Source organism: Gopherus flavomarginatus, chromosome 5 (assembly GCF_025201925.1).
Source record: "Gopherus flavomarginatus isolate rGopFla2 chromosome 5, rGopFla2.mat.asm, whole genome shotgun sequence".
NCBI classification, from domain to species: domain Eukaryota; kingdom Metazoa; phylum Chordata; order Testudines; family Testudinidae; genus Gopherus; species Gopherus flavomarginatus.
The window spans coordinates 5,553,833-5,572,298 of NC_066621.1; the positions used below are offsets into that span (position 1 = coordinate 5,553,833).

Consider the following 18,466-nt stretch of genomic DNA (forward strand, 5'->3'; position numbering starts at 1 on the left):
CACAAGATTATAGAGCACCTCAAACATCTGGAGTGGTTAACAACAGCCTTCCAGTGGCCTGCCTACCATCTGCTGCTGCTGCCTGTAGCAAGTCAAGACTCACTGGCATGGCACCTCCTGCTAGTTGCTCCTGGGAATTAGCTCAACTCCAGCCCTGGAGCACCCTTTGTGGGTGGTGACTCGCCTGCTGTTGCCTTCTCCACCATCAGGGACCTGTGTTGCTCCCCAGCTTGCAGCACCCTCTTCAGAGCACAGCCCTCCGGCCGTGTCCCAATTCAGTTCTTCCCCCTTCTGGGGGAAAATCGGCCATCCTCAGTTCCACCCCATGCCACCATGATGAACTGTGGCCATTTAGTCTAGCCCATCTCACAGGGGCAAGCTGCCATCCTTCTAGTTGGCCACTTCTTCTAGCAACCAGTGGGGCAAAGAGTGGTGGGGGGGGGAAAAGGAGGAGGACCAGGCCCACCCACTACTCTGGGCCCTGGCCTAGGGACCCTCAAGCAGCAGCCACTCCCTGCCTTCATTCCCTGGGCCACTTCCCCAGCACCCTTACACCCACTCAGCCCTTGTATCTAGACCTGCAATCTGGCTGGGGTCAGCCAGAGCTACTGCTACCACCACCCTGCTACTCCGCTGTGTCCAGGGTACTGCACCTTCTACCAAGAGCCAGTCCTCCTCCCTTGCTGGTCAAGGGGAGACTGATCTCTTGTCTGATCATCAGCCCTTTTATAGGGCCCAGCCTGGCCCTGATTGGCTGCCCATCTGCGCAGCCTCTCTGGCTTGCTTTAACCCTTCTCTCCCCCGAGTGGGGCAGCTGCCCCACTATACTGACTTTAAGATGGGTTCCCCACAGAGTCCACCCAACTGAGACCTTTTAGCCTTTTTATGCTTGTAAGTATCACATAGCTTGTCAATCACCAATAACCGCCAAGCAAGCAGTTTGTTAAACAAGTTTCAAGCCGTTATTTATACAGATGTGTTGTTGCAAAGACTGTAGTACTGTAGATCCAGACAAACACCAGATGTCAGATATAGATAGACACCCTGTCTTTCAAAACCCTATGCTTCAGAAGACAGGATGGTGCTGGATCATGCTAAAGTCTCATGGTCACTCCCCCTCCCCTCCTGCCTAGTTATGCTAAGGCTCCTGCAAAGGCCTTTGCAGCTGCTTTTGGCAATACGCATAATAATCAATATTCCAGTTAGTGGCAGTGGCCTAAGCACTTTGCTGGGCTGTTAAAATCTTCCCTTACACCAACCACTTGTTTACAGCCCCATGCTGGCTTTCCCCAGCCTTGTTTACAAACACTGAAATGCCCCCAACACCCTCCTAGCCCTGAATTTTCCCTATACTGTGCGCTCTGTAATGTCCAGCTCTCCCTTGGACAGTTCTGAGAACTAATAATGTTTGCTTGTTCCTCTAAAGCCCCAAAAGCACATCATAACTTAGCTGGGGAAATGCACCCCTCCCTTTAAAACACAGCACTGACTTCATTTATAGTGAACTTTAAACAAATTTATTAACAAAATATACAAGGTTAAATGAGCTCAAGGATAAGGAATGAAGACAGAAAGAGTTACAAGTAAAACCAAACAGAACATGCTTTGAACAGTCTAAAACTTGATCTAGCCGGCTTTGTTCAAGATGGTTTCTCTCACCAGTCATCCTTCTTCCCAGCCATGGCTGATTTTCCTTTAGTCAGGTGACAGTGCCCGCCATAAGGCTTTATGGAAATATGCTTATGAATGTATATATGACATAATTAGCATATGTTTTATGTTACATATGCCATGTAACAGATCTCTGTAAAGATTATGATCTACTGAACCTATTAATCCTATTTATATGCATGTATCATTTTTATATTTGAAGTTATGAATATTGGCTGTGTACTGGCTTGATTTTTAAGGAGCCTTTTTAAAGCATTTGGTCAGTTTTTTGAGAAAAGAATGTGCAAATTAAGTGCCCAATCAAGATGCACTTAAAGGACAATGGATCTTGGAAGGCTCCAATCCACATAAGAAATCTACATGAGGACGTTCAAGGTAGCAGGTAAGTAATGGCTGCTGCCTGTAAAAACTGAGTCATGCATGGATATGTGACTTGCCCATGTGACTCCAAAACTCCATCTTAGAGCTGGACTTTGCTAGGAGAGAGGAGGGGGTCTCCACCCACAAGAGAAAGTTTATTTAAGCCCGTGGGAGACCCCTCTATTTCGTCTTCAGTTGGCTCAAGAGAGAGCCTCTCCACCCTCAAGGATACCGGAAAGAAACTGGAACAAAGAACAGTAACTACAGGGGTTATGAATGATTGCTGGACCCAGACTAGAAGGAGACTAGTCTGTAAAAGGAAGCTTACTGGAATTCCTCTAAGGGTGAGGTTTTTATCTGTATTCAGTTTTCTTACTCTATTAGACATAGATTTGTGTGTTCTATTTTATTTTGCTTGGTAATTCACTTTGTTCTGTCTGTTACTACTTGGAACCACTTAAATCCAACTTTCTGTTTTTAATAAAATCACTTTTTACTTATTAATTAACCCAGGGTATGTATTAATATGGGGGGGTGCCCAAACAGCTGTGCATCTCTCTCTATCAGTGTTATAGAGGACAAACAATGTATGAGTTTACCCTGTATATGCTTTATACAGGGTAAAACGGATTTATTTGGGGTTTGGATCCCATTGGGAGTTGGGCATCTGAGTGTTAAAATACAGGAACACTTCTTAAACTGCTTTCAGTTAAGTCTGCCACTTTGGGGCATGTGGTTCAGACCCTGGGTCTGCGTTGGAACAGACTGGCAGGTCTGGCTCAACAAGACAGGGTGCTGGAGACCCAAGCTGGAAGGGAAAGCAGAGGCAGAAGTAATCTTGGCACATCAGCTGGCAGCCCCAAGGGGGTTTCTGTGATCCAGCCCGTCACATTAGGAGCTTCCACAAAAGTGAAAGTTCTTTGCCTAAGCAGACTTCTCACCTATGTTCAGTTCCAGAGACTTCAACCCTCCTTTTGTTGAAGGACCCATCCTTCTCAGCTTGCAAAAGCTCTGCCCTCTTGAGTTCGTCTAGTAACGAATGCCAAAAGGTGGCTTCTGTCCTTGCTTATATCTTTCAAAGCTCAATGAACTTGTTTCAAGAAGCAGGATGACCTCATGCTGTTCTTTTGTTCCTGTGAGCATCCCATCCCTCTGTATGCAAATAGAGCTTCCATTGTTTTCTTTCCACCATGTTTAATTTACACAGGAGACACTATCTGGGAGGGAACCGGTTTCTCCCTGTTTGGCCACAGATTTGAGAACACGGTATTGTTATGTACCCATATTTCCTCATACAGTGTTAATACAGGCATTTCATAATGATGTTAATCACCAGGGTGTCATTAGCTTTCAAAAAAGACCTCACTCTGTACACTTTTATAATACAGTAGGATTTCAGTTGATTCAATTACTCATCACTTGAGGTTGAGCCCACATCTTTATACTCCTGTAAATCTTTTAAATGGGTTCTGCTGAGGGTCACCCCTCAAAGTAAAGTTTATTCAAGCTACGAGGAAAGCAACGTGGAGTTTGGTGGGGAAGGAAGCTCCATGCTCTTTCTTCCCTCACTTGTACTTAATGAAATGCAAACTGTTATGTTTCCTGCCATCTCTTCCCCCTGCTGCCTTGATGGCCCTGTTTACAGTTTAGATGTAAACTGAGGTAAACACGCATTCCTTGCTTTAGGACAGACCTGGGAAACAACTCCCCTGGCTTACTCACACTTCAGTCATAATTCCAAAACTCTGAATACCCACTGCGTCCATACCTCATGCGAGAACACTAATGATCAGGTAGTTATTCATTATCAAATGATACCTCACAAGGCCTATTTTGTGCAAAGACTATTACACTGGTGTGTAGGGTGTGAACAGAAGGGTGCTTATGCTTAGTGTCACAGTGTCCTAGTACAAAATAGGAGCAGCCAGACTCTCTTATCTGGGACACTGGGCAGGAGGAGGCCACATCTATCCACATCCCTTGAAGGTGGAATCCCCTGTGAACTGGCCTATACTTCAACCTAAAAAGCAAGTCCGTTTTTTATAGGCTTGGCTAATTACTACTGCAGATGTGTAAGTGGTTTCAGTGAGATTATGGCTGCTAGCGCAGGCTAGCGCAAAACACCAAAACCAAGTGAAGTAGTGTGAAAAGAGGCTCTGACAAGGTAAAAATGATCCTGCCAGGAAAGCCCATTGTGGCCAGTCCAAAGGTTATGGGCTAATGCAGGAGTGGGTGGGTGAGGTTCAATGCCTGCAATGTGCCACTCCATTATGCAAGGTTTTTTATCACACTCTTCTTACAAAGACAAACTTTAGTTCTATCCTAGTCTGGGTGGGTGATTTTGTTACCAGAAAGAGACTATGGATCCTTCAATATAGATTCTTCTTCCACTCAAGCTTATCTGCTAATGGAGTCACAGGACTGCTTGTTTAGTTGACCTGACACCAATTCTCAGTAGAATTTAGACATTTAGTCAAATTACTTCATTATCAAGAAATGTCAATTCATTTCAGGAGAACAATGCCCGGGGATACTCAGAGCCCAGCTTGTACAGGCACAAGACTACTCCATGTTAAAACCAAAACCTAACATCCAGGGAATGATTTTGAAGCTATTCTACTTTCTCTAGAATTTAACCAGTTCTTATGCTACTATAACCATACATTTAAATAGTGATAAAAATCTTTACCTCACAAGTTAATTCAAAGCTCCTTCCCCTCTGTCTACAAAGCTGTCAATTTTCTTGACCACAAAAATCTGTAGGCTTTCTAAGATGAACTCTTTGAAACAGTCAGGCATGGTCAACACCTAAAACTTTGACCTAACTAAGTTGCACAGTTTTTATCTCTCTCTTACTCCCACTGTAAATGCAGCTAAGTCAAGGGAAGAATTCTTCCATCTACCCTGCTACCGCCTCTCAAGGGGGTGGAGTTACTACAGAGACAGGAAAACCCCTTCCCTCATTGCGGTGAGTACAATGCTTTCTGTGCTACAGTAGCACTTGTAGCATAGACATGCCCTCAGGGTTTCTTGCAGTAACTTTTGCTACAGGGAAGCTGTTTCCTGTTCTAAATAGAACATAGCCTCTGTCAGCATAGCAGACAAAGACAGAAGGAAAGGTACCTCCCTCAATGACATTAGCTACATTGACAGAAGCACTCTAGTTAGTGTAATGGTTTTCTCCAGCCTCAGGGATCTCAACTGAGGCTTGGTTACCATTTGAAAGTTACGTTGGCATAGCTACATCGGTCAGGAGTATGGAAAAAAAACCAAACACATCCCTGACCAACACAGCTATTCCGACAAAATCCCAGTATAGACACAGCTACCTCCATGGAAGAGTATTTTTGTCAGCATAGCTAACATCAGAGAAGTCTACACTTAAAAATTAGGGCTGTCGATTAATCGCAGTTAACTCACACGATTAACTCAAAAAAATTAATCACGATTAAAAAAGATCACAATTAATTGCACTGTTAAACAATAGAATCCCAACTGAAATTTATTAAATATTTTTGGATGTTTTTCTACATTTTTAAAATATATTGACTTCAATTACAACACAGAATACAAAGTGTACAGTGCTCACTTTATATTATTTTTATTACAAATACTTGCACTGTAAAAATGATAAACAAAAGAAACAGTATTTTTCAATTTCACCTCATACAAGTATTGTAGTGCAATCTTTATTGTGAAAGTGCAACTACAAATGTAGATTTTTATTGTTACATAACTGCACTCAAAAACAAAATGTTAGAGCGTAAAAGTCCAATCAGTCCTACTTCTTGTTCAACTAACCGCTAAGACAAGCAAGTTTGTTTACATTTACAGGAGATAATGCTGCCCGCTTCTTATTTACAATGTCACCTGAAAGTGAGAACAGACGTTCACATGGCACTTTTGTAGCTGGCATTGCAAGGTATTTATGTGCCAGATATGCTAAACATTCGTATGCCCCTTCATGCTTCGGCTACCATTCCAGAGGACATGCTTCCATGCTGATGATGCTCATTAAAAAACATAATGCATTAATTTAATGTGTGACTGAACTCCTTGGGGGGAGAATTGTATGCTTCCTGCTGTTTTACCCACATTCTGCCATGTATTTCATGTTATAGAAGTCTCAGATGATGACCCAGGATGTTGTTCGTTTTAAGAACAGTTTCACTGCAGATTTGTTAAAACACAAAAAAGGTACCAATCTGAGATTTCGAAAGATAGCTACAGCACTCGACCCAAGGTTTAAGAATCTGAAATGCCTTCCAAAATCGCAGAGGGACAGGGTGTGGAGCATGCTTTCAGAAGTCTTACAAGAGCAACACTCCAATGCGGAAACTACAGAACCTGAACCATCAAAAAGGAAAATCAACCTTCTTCTGGGGCATTTGACTCAGATGATGAAAATGAAAATATGTCGGTCCGCACTCCTTTGGATCGTTATCGAGCAGAACCCATCATCAGCATGGATGCATGTCCTCTGGAATGGTGGTTGAAGCATAAAGGGACATCTGGCATGTAAATATCTTGCTATGCCAGCTACAACAGGGCCATGCGAATGCCTTGTTCTCACTTTGAGGTGATATTGTAAACAAGAAGCGAGCAGCATTATCGCTTACAAATGTAAACAAACTTGCTTCTCTGAGCAATTGGCTGAACAAGAAGTAGGACTGAGTGGACTTGCAGGATCTACAATTTTACATTGTTTTATTTTTGAATGCAGGGTTTTTTATACATAATTCTACATTTGTAAGTTCAACTTTCATGATAAAGAGATTGCATTACAGTGCTTGTAATGGGGGAATTGAAAAATCCTATTTCTTTTGGTTTTTTTTACAGTGCAAATATTTGTAATCAAAAATAAATCCGAAGTACATTCTGTATTCTGGGTTGTAACGAAAATCAATATATGTGAAAATGTAGAAAACATCCAAAAATATTTAAAGAAATGGTGTTCAATTATTGTTTAACAACAAGATTAACTGCACAATTAATCACGATTAATTTTTTTAACCGCATGATTAATTGTGATTAATTTTTTTAATCACTTGACAGCCCTATTAAAGCTCAAACTGATCGAATAAGCCCTTTCATCTATTTAGCAAAAATCTACACTATGGTGCTATAACTGCATAGCCACAGATGTGCTGCTTCAGCCTGCATACGCTCAAAATTTGAGGAGTTGGTGTTCCTACCCCGGCAGAAAAACATCTTCTGTCAGCATACACTCCATCTATACTAGCTAACTATGCTATTATAGCCCCATCAACATAGGCTCCAGAGTGTAAACTAGCCTGTTAGTGATTCAGTGTAACTTCTAGACAACTCATAACCAGTGAAATACAAATACACATAACAGATTTTAGTCGACAAGAGGGTTTTAACCCTGGTATGAAGCATTTTAAACACAACCACGCCATCAATTGGGTAAACAATACACGGATATTTCACTAGGAGGGTGGTGAAGCACTGGAATGGGTTACCTAGGGAGGTGGTGGAATCTCCTTCCTTAGAGGTTTTTAAGGTCAGCCTTGACAAAGCCCTGGCTGGGATGATTTAGTTGGGGATTGGTCCTGCTTTGAGCAGGAGATTGGACTAGATGACCTCCTGAGGTCCCTTCCAACCCTGATAGTCTATGTTTCTATGATAAATGTCATTTTGCTACATATATCAGTTGGAGGTGGCATGGAGGTGATTTCTCCAGCTCAGCTTCACCACTGCGATGGCTGGCTCTAGATTCAGTGAGGGAGTTCAATCAGGTGATTCATTCAAGGTGCTGTGACAGCCGTATTCCTGTCCTCTGTGAGAATTTCTCAGTGGTGCTTGTTGGCAACCAGATTTCAGTTGTTACCCTGTACGAGGCGCTCAACCTGGCCAGGCAAGTATGCTCCCACTCACAAGCACTGTCATGCAGATGTTTCTATTTCAGGAAGCGTGACATTTTATACCTTTTCTGATGGGCAAAGCTAATGTGGCCCAATCAGGAAGTGATCCAGACTTACAGCAAAAATTTGGAAAGTCCAGCCAGGATATGAGTTATGTCCTTTCTTATCATCCAATGAGAAAACAAGGCCTCTTGCAAATTCAGAAAACTCCAGTGTCTTTATGTAAAACACTTTGTGCCATCACCACTTAGGTCAGACACACTGGGCCATGCACTGAACGTCTGCTGGCTCAGCTCCAGTCAGCAACTATTTCTGCAAGTTACTTTCCGTGGGCCCCCTGTGGTATGCTCCTTTGGTCCACTGTGTCTGACTCCATGCTCTTTCCATTTTAGCTGTCTGCAGCAATGTCCAGCAATGTTCTGGAAGTTAGAATAAAGTCTCTATGGAAAGTCTCTTCCCCCTCCTGGATGGCTCTGTCCTTGGGTAGTAGTTCATAACGCAGCCATATACAGTCATTTGATTCACTGCTTGGTCCACCAGCAACAGCAGAGAACAGTTAGTGAAATAACACAAGACAGCTCTATGCACCTTCATACCAGGACTTGTTTCTACACCTCAGTGACAAGGTCAGTAGGATCACTTCACGTGTGACCCTCTCTCTGGGCACCTGCCAGTCAAAGTTCATCAGGCCTCATAATCAATTAGGCCTTAGAGAACATTTCTCCTCATGCCAACAGAATGGATCAGCTTCTTTAATATCAAATATAGTTAGACCTTTGTTAAAGATTCATTATATATTTCTTATTGATCACGTTTCTATTTAAAATAGACAGCATGAGCAATTCCTGAGTCTTCTTTCAATCACACAGACAGGCTGTCCCATCCCATCCCTCAGACCAATCCATGCTGAGGTGGGACTGCTAATCCCACCTCTGGAGTGTCCTGTCTGGAACTGATGGTTGTGGGGGGAAGTTCCTGGCTGGGTCCCAGCTAGAGAGAGGGGTGTGTGTGTGTGTGAGAGAGAGAGAGATGGATCCTGGCTAGACGGCAGGGCAGGGAGTGTCCTGGTTGGATCCCAGCTACGTGAGTCACACTAATGGAGTAGGCCGTGACCAATTGCTCTGAAGGCACAATAAGCTTATGGGCATCTCCACAATCCATCTGCCCGCCCTTTCCCCACAGTGCTCAGCCAAATTACCTTCCTTGCCCCCATATGGACTCTCTGCTGGGCATCAAGGAGACAGGACCACAGCCTGGTCTCCATCTGCTGGAGCTGTGCCAAGCCCACCAGCCCCCAGAAGCCCCTCAGGTCCTGGTGGTGGTAGAGAGGCATTAGCATGTGTGGCTAGGTGCCTGGTAAGGTTTGCCTGTTGGCTGAAGCCCTTGCCACATGTGGTGCAGCAGTACGGCTGTGCCCCAGTGTGCGTGCGCTGGTGCTTGGTCAGCGTGCTGGCGTTGCTGAAGCCCTTGCCACAGTCGACGCAGCGGTACGGACGCTCCCCGGTGTGTGTGCGCCAATGCTGGGTCAGGGTGCTGGCGTTGCCGAAGCACTTGCCGCAGTCAGTGCATCGGAAGGGCCGCTCCCCGGTGTGCATGCGCCGGTGCTGAGTCAGCGTGCTGGCGTTGCTGAAGCCCTTGCCGCAGTCAGTGCAGCGGTGTGGCCGCTCCCCGGTGTGCGTGCGCCGGTGCTGAGTCAGTGTCCAGGCGTTGCCGAAGCTCTTGCCGCAGTCGGCACAGAGGTAGGGCCGCTCCCCGGTGTGCGTGCGCCGGTGCCGGCTCAGCGAGGCGGCATCACAGAAGTCCTTGCAGCAGTCGGCACAGTGGTACGGCCACGCCTGGGTGTGCGTGCGCCGATGCCGGTGCAGTGACTTGGCCCAGCAGAAGCTCTGGCCGCAGTCATCACAGCGGTACAGCTGCTCCCCAGTGTGTGTGCGCTGATGTGCTGACAGGTGTGAGAGCTGAGCAAAGTCCTTGCCGCAGTCGGCGCAGCGGTAGGGCCGCTCCCCGGTGTGTGTGCGCCAGTGCTGGTTCAGTGCAGAGGCTCTGATGAAGCCCTTGCCGCAGTCGGCGCAGCGGTACGGCCGCTCGCCGCTGTGCGTTCGCCGGTGCTGGGTCAGTGCGGAGGCGTTGCTGAACCTCTTGCCGCAGTCAACGCAGCCGTGGGATTGCTGCCCCACAGCAAGGCTCTGGTGTGAAGCCAGGTCTGGTCTCTGGCTGAGTCCATCCCCACACTTGGCATGGGGATTGACTTCATCCTGTCCATGGTTCTCCCCAGGGGCCGTGAGATCCTGCTTTCCTCCCACACTCTCCCCACATTCAGACCGTCTCCTCGTTCCTCCCCGGATCCCGTGCCCTGTTGGAGAGAGCAGAGGGAATCCTAGTGTTGGCTCACGGTTAGGTTTGTCAAAGTGAGAAAAATCTCATTGATAGCTCGACTGTCCCATTTGTCCGTGACTTGTCCATGACTCATCCCGCAATAGTGACTTCTGACCCACGGGGCTGGGCCCAAAGCCCTGCACCAGGCAGTGTAACCTGGCATCCAGGGCCAAAGTGCCACTCACATTTGCCCCTCTGTCCCACCCATGACAGGTCAAACCTGAGCCCCACGGGACAGGAGCTCTTGCTGAGGGGTGAGGGCAGTGAACCAGGACAAGCCCTATAGCCAGGAGCTCCAGGGACGAACACTGTGGAGTGAGCATGGGGCAGGCTCACTCGAGTCTCCCCCCATATCCCCCAGCCTCTCCACACCAGGACATGGTGCTGGGTGGAGGGTGCTGCTGTGAATGCTTGGTGCCCATTTGATAAAACATGCTGTGACAAATCTGCAGCCTAACTTATGGTGGTTCTACCTAACTTGTTTGTGCAGCACCTAGCGCCTGCTCCCACACGAGCATGCACCTCGTGTCTCATTTTATGCTTAAATTGTAGAGTGCCTAGGAAACGGGCAGCAACTGGTACAACACGGCCCTGTCCAGGACCAGGACCCCTCCATGCGAATGCAGTACAAACAGGGTCCGGTTTTTCTTTTCAAACTGATTTAGTTTTTATTTCAATCAGAGGATTTTATGTTGCTGGTTCTTCACTTTCTCCCCATTTTGTCGCATGAAGCCTGCTCCCCCGTTTTGGTACTGTTTTAACTATGCCACTTTGAAACCAGTTTAGTTAAAGGGCTACAGCCTTCTAATGTGGACACAGTTAGACCAGTATAAAGGTGCTTAGAACAACACGGCTTATTCCAATGGGGGAGTGAGTCCTTTTCGAGATGTCATTCCCCCTGGGCCTGATGTTTCATTCCTTGTGCAAAACTTAAACTGGACGTTTGTTTTTTTCTCGCAGGTGTAGGGGGAAGGGACAAATTACTCAGGATTTAAGTGATGTAGCCTGAAACCACTTTTGTATTGTTTTACAAGCCAATCAATGGATATTGTTAAGCGGGAAGGTGTTCATGGCTCCTACACAGCGGGCCTGTGATCTACAGACAAGCACGGACCTCATTTAGGCTGATGGGCGAGCTAAGCAATAGCACTGAAGCAATGTTAGTTTGAAGTGACAAAGGGTTTGTGCTACTGAGGGAGCGGGAAGAGACGGGGATGAGAGAGAGGCTGTCCCACTGCGCTCCCTCATGTAGATCCAATGCCTCAGTGCCCTTCCCATATTGCCAGGAGTCCTGGTTAAATGACAGGGGGAAATGGCTCAGAACTCATTCTAGGGCAAGAATCCTATCCGCAAGGCAGCCTAGAAGAGAGCTTTGTGGACTGTGGACCAGCAGGCCTGTCTCACCCCCCAGCTCTGCAGAGTCTGATCACTTGACACACAGATGGAAGTTATCCTCACGGCCTCACAGCCCTCCCCATTACACAGAGGGTGAACTGATGCACAGGGAGTGCTGTAGTGATGCGGTTTAGGAACTGAATCCAGAACTTACGAATCCACTCCAATGTTCTACCTCTGTGTAAACATAGCCCCCCATGTCCTTCCCTCATGAGCGCTCTCTCTTTCCCTCAGCACCCCTCAAATCCCCCACTACACTGTCCCATACCACTACCCCCCACATCCCATCTCATCACCTCCCCATCTCCAGTTCATGTCTCTTTCACTGCTTTGAGGCCCCATCTCTCTTAGGTCCCATCCTGGGTCATAGATATCAAGCCCAGAGAAACCCACTGAGGCCATCCAGCCCAGCCTCCTGCCTAACTGAGCTAGAGAATCTCCCCAGCGATTCCTGCCTCTGGCCCAATAACTCCTGGCTGAACTAGAGCAGGGCTTTGAGAGAGAGACGCCCCATCTCCACGGACAGACTCCCAGTGACGGAGAATCCATCCCGTCCCTAGGGGAGCTGTTCCAGTGGTGAATTCTCTCTTCCCCTCACTCCCCCCGGTAAGGGGTTGGGTTATGATGACTTACCTCGGGAGGGGCTCTCAGGCCCTGAGCTTTCCCTGGAGTTCTCAGCATCCTGGATCCAGAGCTCTGCCTCCCCTGCCTCAATCCGGTGGATTAAGTCCGGTGTGGAACCTGAATAGCCTGTTTGGGGGGAAAGAATCAGTTTTATTACTAATGTCTTGTCTACACAACACAGTTTTGTTGACAAAACAGTGGAGGTGTACACACTACAATGAAACTTTTGGTGACAAATAAAACCACCTCAATGAGAGGCATAGAGCTTTTTGAGGCAAAGTTTTAGAGACAAAGTGTCAGTGTAGACACTGTGCTTGATTATGTCGCTGTAAGTGTCCTCCAGGAGGTGCCCCACAATGCCCATCCTGACCGCTCTGGTCAACAGTTTGAACTTCGCTGCCCTGCGGCCAGGTACACAGGCATCCACCCCTCCCCATTAAAGCCCTGTAAATTTTTGAAATTCCACTTCCTGTTTGGTCGGCCAGGAGAGCTCACATTGCATCTTCCCAGCTGATCATGGTGGCTCCTCATGGCAAATGCGCTCCTGCTTGGACCACTGTGGATCTGTTGGATCTGCTCGGTATATGAGGAGAGGAGGCTGTGCAGTCCCAGCTGTAGGAAGTTCGATACCTACAGGCACATTTCTCATGGCATCTGTGAACAGGGCTATGATAGAGACATGCTGCAGTGCAGAGCGAAGATACAGCAGCTGAGGCAGGCGTACCAGAAGGCAAGGGATGCCAACCGTCACTCTGGTGCTGTACCAAAACCCTGCCGCTTCTATAAGGAGCGGGATGCCATCCTTGCTGGTGACCTCACTTCCACTGCCCCGTGGATACTTCAGCAGGGCTGGAGGCAGTGGAAAGTGAACCTAACCCAGAGGATGAGATAATGGACGAGGAGGTGGCGATTGCAGTCTCCAGGTGGGGTGGTGAGTCAGGACCTCTTCTCCACTCTGAAGGAGTCTACCCAGTCCCTCTCTGCTGAGCAGGAAGCAGGAGAGGAGACCCCTGGTAAGTGACTTTCTTGAGTTGACGCTGTTCATTTATATGATGTCCAGCTTCCCTTCGCTTTGCGTAGTGCGGAAGTGGGTGAAGGGTTAGAAATCTAGTAGCTGTGTTTCTGCGCACTGCACATTTCCCTGTGCAGCTAAGCACTGCAGCAGAACAGTGTGTTGATACATACTGAGATTTCATGGGAATCTTCCAGAGAGATCTCTAGGAGACTTTGTAGGAAACTTTCCTGTGCTACTCAGCCATCCCTTGTTCAGGGACCAAAGTGGCAGAGATATGAGCAGCATAGGGACCAGGTCTGAACCCACAAGCATGCAGGAGATGCATCCTTGCATCCTTTCTTACACTCAGGAATCAGATATCAGTTTTAATGACCCTCGCTGGTGGAAAAGGGTGGGAGAGTTTACAATATTGTCCCTAGTCACCTGCACCGCAACCCTTGAATCACCACCACTGCTCTTTTTCCAAGCTGGAACACCCCCGCCCCTAACACACACACACACACACATTGGGCCGAACTCATCATGCTCAGAGTGTTCGCAAAGATGTCTGCCTGCCGAGGGTCTGTGAGAAACTGCTTGTGATGTTACAAGCGGTGCATTTTACTTTAATGATTCAATGGGGTTTGTGAACTAACAATCATGATTCTGTGTATTGTTTCTTGTGCTTCTGCAGATGTGGCCTTCAGGGGAACCCTTGCACACCAGCAGGCGCCTCTCCCACATAAGAAAGCTGTGACGGGTTTGGGCCCTTTGGGGTGTCACTTAATGTGCTGGGATGCGACTGAGTCAGCCTGGGTCCCCTTTACCTGGACTTGCTGGGTAAGGCTCACAAGCCTCGTCCAGCCAAGCACACAGGCAGGGCCACACCCAGCTGCACAGAGAGAGACACAGATCCGCTCTGGAAAGATTCAGCCGTCAGGGCTTGCCCCAACGCTGTGGTGCCCACTCCCTTTAAGGGGGTGCAGACTCAAAAGGTTTTATGAAATTTGCCCTCTCCCTCAATGTGGAGGGAGAGATGCACAACCTCTTGCGCCCCCCCCCCCGTTAGAAATTAAATAAACTAGCTTATATTATAAACAAGAAATAAGTTTAACAGCTACAAAAGGTCACTTTCAAGTAAGTATAAGAGATTAAAGACAGTACAAAGCAGCTTACTGACCAAATAAAGCAAAATACGCAAGCTAAGCTCAATATACTTAAGAAACAGGTTACAAAATGTAAATTCTCACCCTAAATATTATTTTAGGCAGGTTGCAAAGTTTCTGCGGTTCAGAGTTCCAGTTCTATTCCTTTTCAGACTGAACCTGTGTCTCAATCTGGACTTCCCCCTTGCTTTCCCTTCAGGTGGCTTTTGCAGTCTTTCTTCTTGGCAAGACAGGCCATGGAGAGGAGTCCTCCTATTTGCCTTCCTCCCCACCCTTAAATAGGATTTACATAAGGTGAGAATCCTTTGTTTCCCAAACTTGACCCCTCACCCTTCCCTTCCAGTGGAAAGTTACAGGCAACATTTAGTATCAGGTGACAAGACCACCTGACTCCGTAGTATCACGGCGTCCATGAGTCAGTGGCAGTATGGAGCATCCGCAGGAAGCCTTTTCACAGTCCATTGTCTTGGCTGAGGGGTCATCAGCCTTGCCTGGCTTTTCCACTGTTGTACCTGAAGTGTTCGCAGTGGGCGTCACCCAAAATAGCATAGTTGAAATACAGATACATAGTCAATATTCCCACCTTCAGATACAGAAATGATACAGGCATACTAATTGGATAATTGCATTCAGTAAATTATAGCCTTTCCACTGATATCTTACAAGACCCATATTGCATAAAGTACAGCTCAGTTATGTCATATTCATATCAGAAGTATATTTTCATAAAGACTATGGAGTGAAACGTTACAAAAGCATCCAAGGCGGAGCACAGAGGACATGTTCCAGGAGATGCTATAGTTCTCTGACACAGAAAAAAGGGAGTGCAGGGAGTAGATAGAAATGGAAAGGTGGGACAGAAAAGAAAATCAGGAGATTGTTCAAAAGGCCACTGAGTGGATGATAAAAGTAATGGAGGAGCAAAGAGAGATGCTGAAGTCCCTAAACATGCTCCATTCTGAACAGATGCATGCTCGCCTCCCCCTGCAGCCACTTCAGAATGGTTTTCCGTACCCTCCCCAAACTCTTCCCACTCATTCCTTTCAACTTTCTGGGACTTCTCGGTTCACTCCAGCCCTTTGGACAGCTTCCAAAATGATACTGGATTTATGCACCGCTATGACAGTCTGCCTTTCACTGTACCTCCCTTCCCACCAAGCCTTTGTGTGTGTGTGTTAATTGGTGTTTAATAAAAACAAAATATCTGAAAGATAACTAATCTTTATTTGTGTACTACAAATTGTGATAGCAGCTAGCAGTAAAACGTATACAGGCAGTTTAGTCATTTTCTTCCTGAAAACCCAGTCTACGAACCATTGCAAGTGTTTCGTAACTAAACTTGACTTAATTAAGCACAGCAGATTGCTACATAGAAATATACACCACTGGTTCTCATTCTCAAAATGTTGCCTCAAAGCCTCCCTGATTCAGATTGTGTTCTCTCAAATTGTGCCTCTCTAATAGCCCTGGCATCAAGCTGCCCAAAAATCAGCAGCCAGGCAATCTGCCTCTGTGCTCCAGCCCTGAGCAAACCTTTCACTCTTAGGTTCACAGCTATTATGCAATGTACAGCAGGCGGCTATGACCACGGGAATATTTTCCTGAGTGAGGTCTAACCTCCCATAAAGGCAACACCAATGCACCTTTAATCTGCCAAACACACACACCATGATCAGTCTGCACACGCTCAGCCTATTGTTGAGGCACTTCTGGCTGCTGTCCAGGTTTTCTGTGTAAGGATTTATGAGACATGGGAGTAACGGGTATGCTGGGTCTTCCAGGATCACTATGGGCATTTCAACATCCCCCAGTGGACTCTTCTGGTCTGGAAAGAAAGTCCCTGCTTGCAGCTTTCTGTACAGGCCAGTGTTCCTGAAGATGCATGCATCATTCACTTTCCTGGACCACCCCTCGCTAATGTCAATGAAACGCCCACAAAACCATGAAGAATTAGCCCTTTCTATTGACATACTCTGCAGCAATGTGGTCCAGTGCCAAAATTGGGTATGCGTGCTATCTATCGTCCCTTTACATTTAGGGAAACCCATTTCCACAAAGCCACCCACTATTTCACGCACATTGCCAAGAGTCATGGTCCTTCGTAGCAGGATGCGATTAATGGCCCTGCACACTTGTGCTAACACAGCCCCAGTGGTCAACTGCCTGACTCCAAACTGATTCATGACCAACTGGTAGCAGTCAGGAGTCGCCAGCTTCCTAAATGCAATCGCCACGTGCTTCTCTACCAAGAGTGAAGCTCTCATTTTGATGTCCTTGCGTTGCAGTGCTGGGGCGAGCGCTGCACAAAGTTCCAGGAAGGTGGCTTTCCGCATCTGAAAGTTCTGCAGCTGCTGCTCTTCATCCCAGACCGGCATAACGATGCAATTGCATCACTCAGTGCTTGTTTCTTTAGCCCAAAAGAGATGGTTCACCATGTGTAGCTGCACCATGAATGCCAAAAGTATCTGGCATTGTTTCTATCCATGGCCCACAGCAGGTCAGGCAGCTCTGACTCATGTTCAGATAGGAACCTCATGATGAAGTGCAATGCAATCTGCGATGGGCTAATGACAGGTAACAGAGCTGTGTGGGATCCATCCTTTCACACAGAGATGGCGGGCGCACAGTAAACAAGCGCTGTTATAAAATACAACGAAACACACTCAGAAGAGCACAGAATGCTGGGACAGAAAACAATGCATCATGGGACATAGATTTCAGCGCATCATGGGTGTGGACTCAACTTGGCCAACCCACAAGTCGTAAGAGCATAAGGTGGTGAGTAGCACTGTGGGATAGCTACCCACAGTGCACTGCTCTTACTGTGAATGCTAGAGCACCAAGTGTGGATGCGTTCTGCTGACAGAGGGAGTGCAGTGTGAATATGCAATAGTGATATTATAGCACAGGGGTAGGCAACCTATGGCACGGGTGCCGAAGGCGGTACACGAGCTGATTTTCAGTGGCACTCACACGGCCAGGGTCCTGGCCACCGGTCTGGGAGGCTCTGCATTTTAATTTAATTTAAATGAAGCTTCTTAAACATTTTGAAACCTTATTTACTTTACATACAACAATAGTTTAGTTATACATTATAGACTTAAAGAAAGAGAACTTTGAAAAACATTAAATTGTATTACTGGCATATGAGACCTTAAATTAGAGCGAATAAATGAAGACTCGGCACACCACTTCTGAAAGGTTGCCGACCCGTTATAGCACTTTTTGGTCGTCGACATAACTTTTGTTGTTATAATACTGTAGTCTAGACAAGGCCTAAGCTTTTGGGGGCAGAAAGCTACATTTATAATATGTCTGTGAAGCACCTGGCACAACAGGGACCTGATCTCTGGCACTGTGTGTGCAGCGAGTGGCATGACGGGGCCCTAATCTCGGTCACTGCTTTAGAAGAAAGTGAAAAAGATCCCAAGCAGGACAATAATGGAACAAATCTTCCTTAGGGGAGATTTCATCCCATACCCCTCCTGCTGAGTTTAGTTCATACTCTGAAGCAGCAAGGTCTATAATCCTTCTCAACTTGCAAGAGTTGCTTATTTTTAAGATCTTCATTAGGGTAACTCTGAATGTTCCAGAGAAATATTCCGTCTTTGTCTCAGTGCTATCTAGCGCCAGTGTGTTCCACAGGACACCTGTGTGACACAGATTTCCTTTTATCCATTGAAATATCATTGAACATCCCTTTTTCCTCAGATTAGGAGACAGAGTGAACAGAAAGTCCCTCACTACCTTCTCTCTCCTGGCCATTATTTCCATGAACCCAATTGTCTCCTGAAAAAAATTTCAGGAAAAAAGTTTTTGGAAGCGTTTGCTTCTTTGCCATCTTATTATTGTTTTCAACAGCTCTTTGCAGCATGTCATTAAGAGACTGGCCATAGTGTGTTATGCAGGTATTGTTAGATGACACTACTACGTAGACCTGCATGTTTTTTTGCTTAGGGGGCAAGCACTGTTCAACTGCACGATTGTTAAATTTA

General features: G+C 46.6%; 1 protein-coding gene across 1 annotated transcript in view; it reads right to left on the bottom strand.

Moving 5' to 3' along the window:
• The window catches only part of LOC127051388 (zinc finger protein 420-like), a 36,840-nt gene that overhangs the window by 14,795 nt on the left and 3,579 nt on the right, over positions 1-18,466 (bottom strand). Inside the window, exons 4-5 of the mRNA XM_050953652.1 lie at positions 12,321-12,437; positions 9,152-10,269 (exon numbers count right to left, since the gene is read on the bottom strand). Coding sequence (XP_050809609.1) covers positions 9,152-10,269; positions 12,321-12,437 — 1,235 coding nt within the window. The remainder of the gene's footprint in view (positions 1-9,151; positions 10,270-12,320; positions 12,438-18,466) is intronic.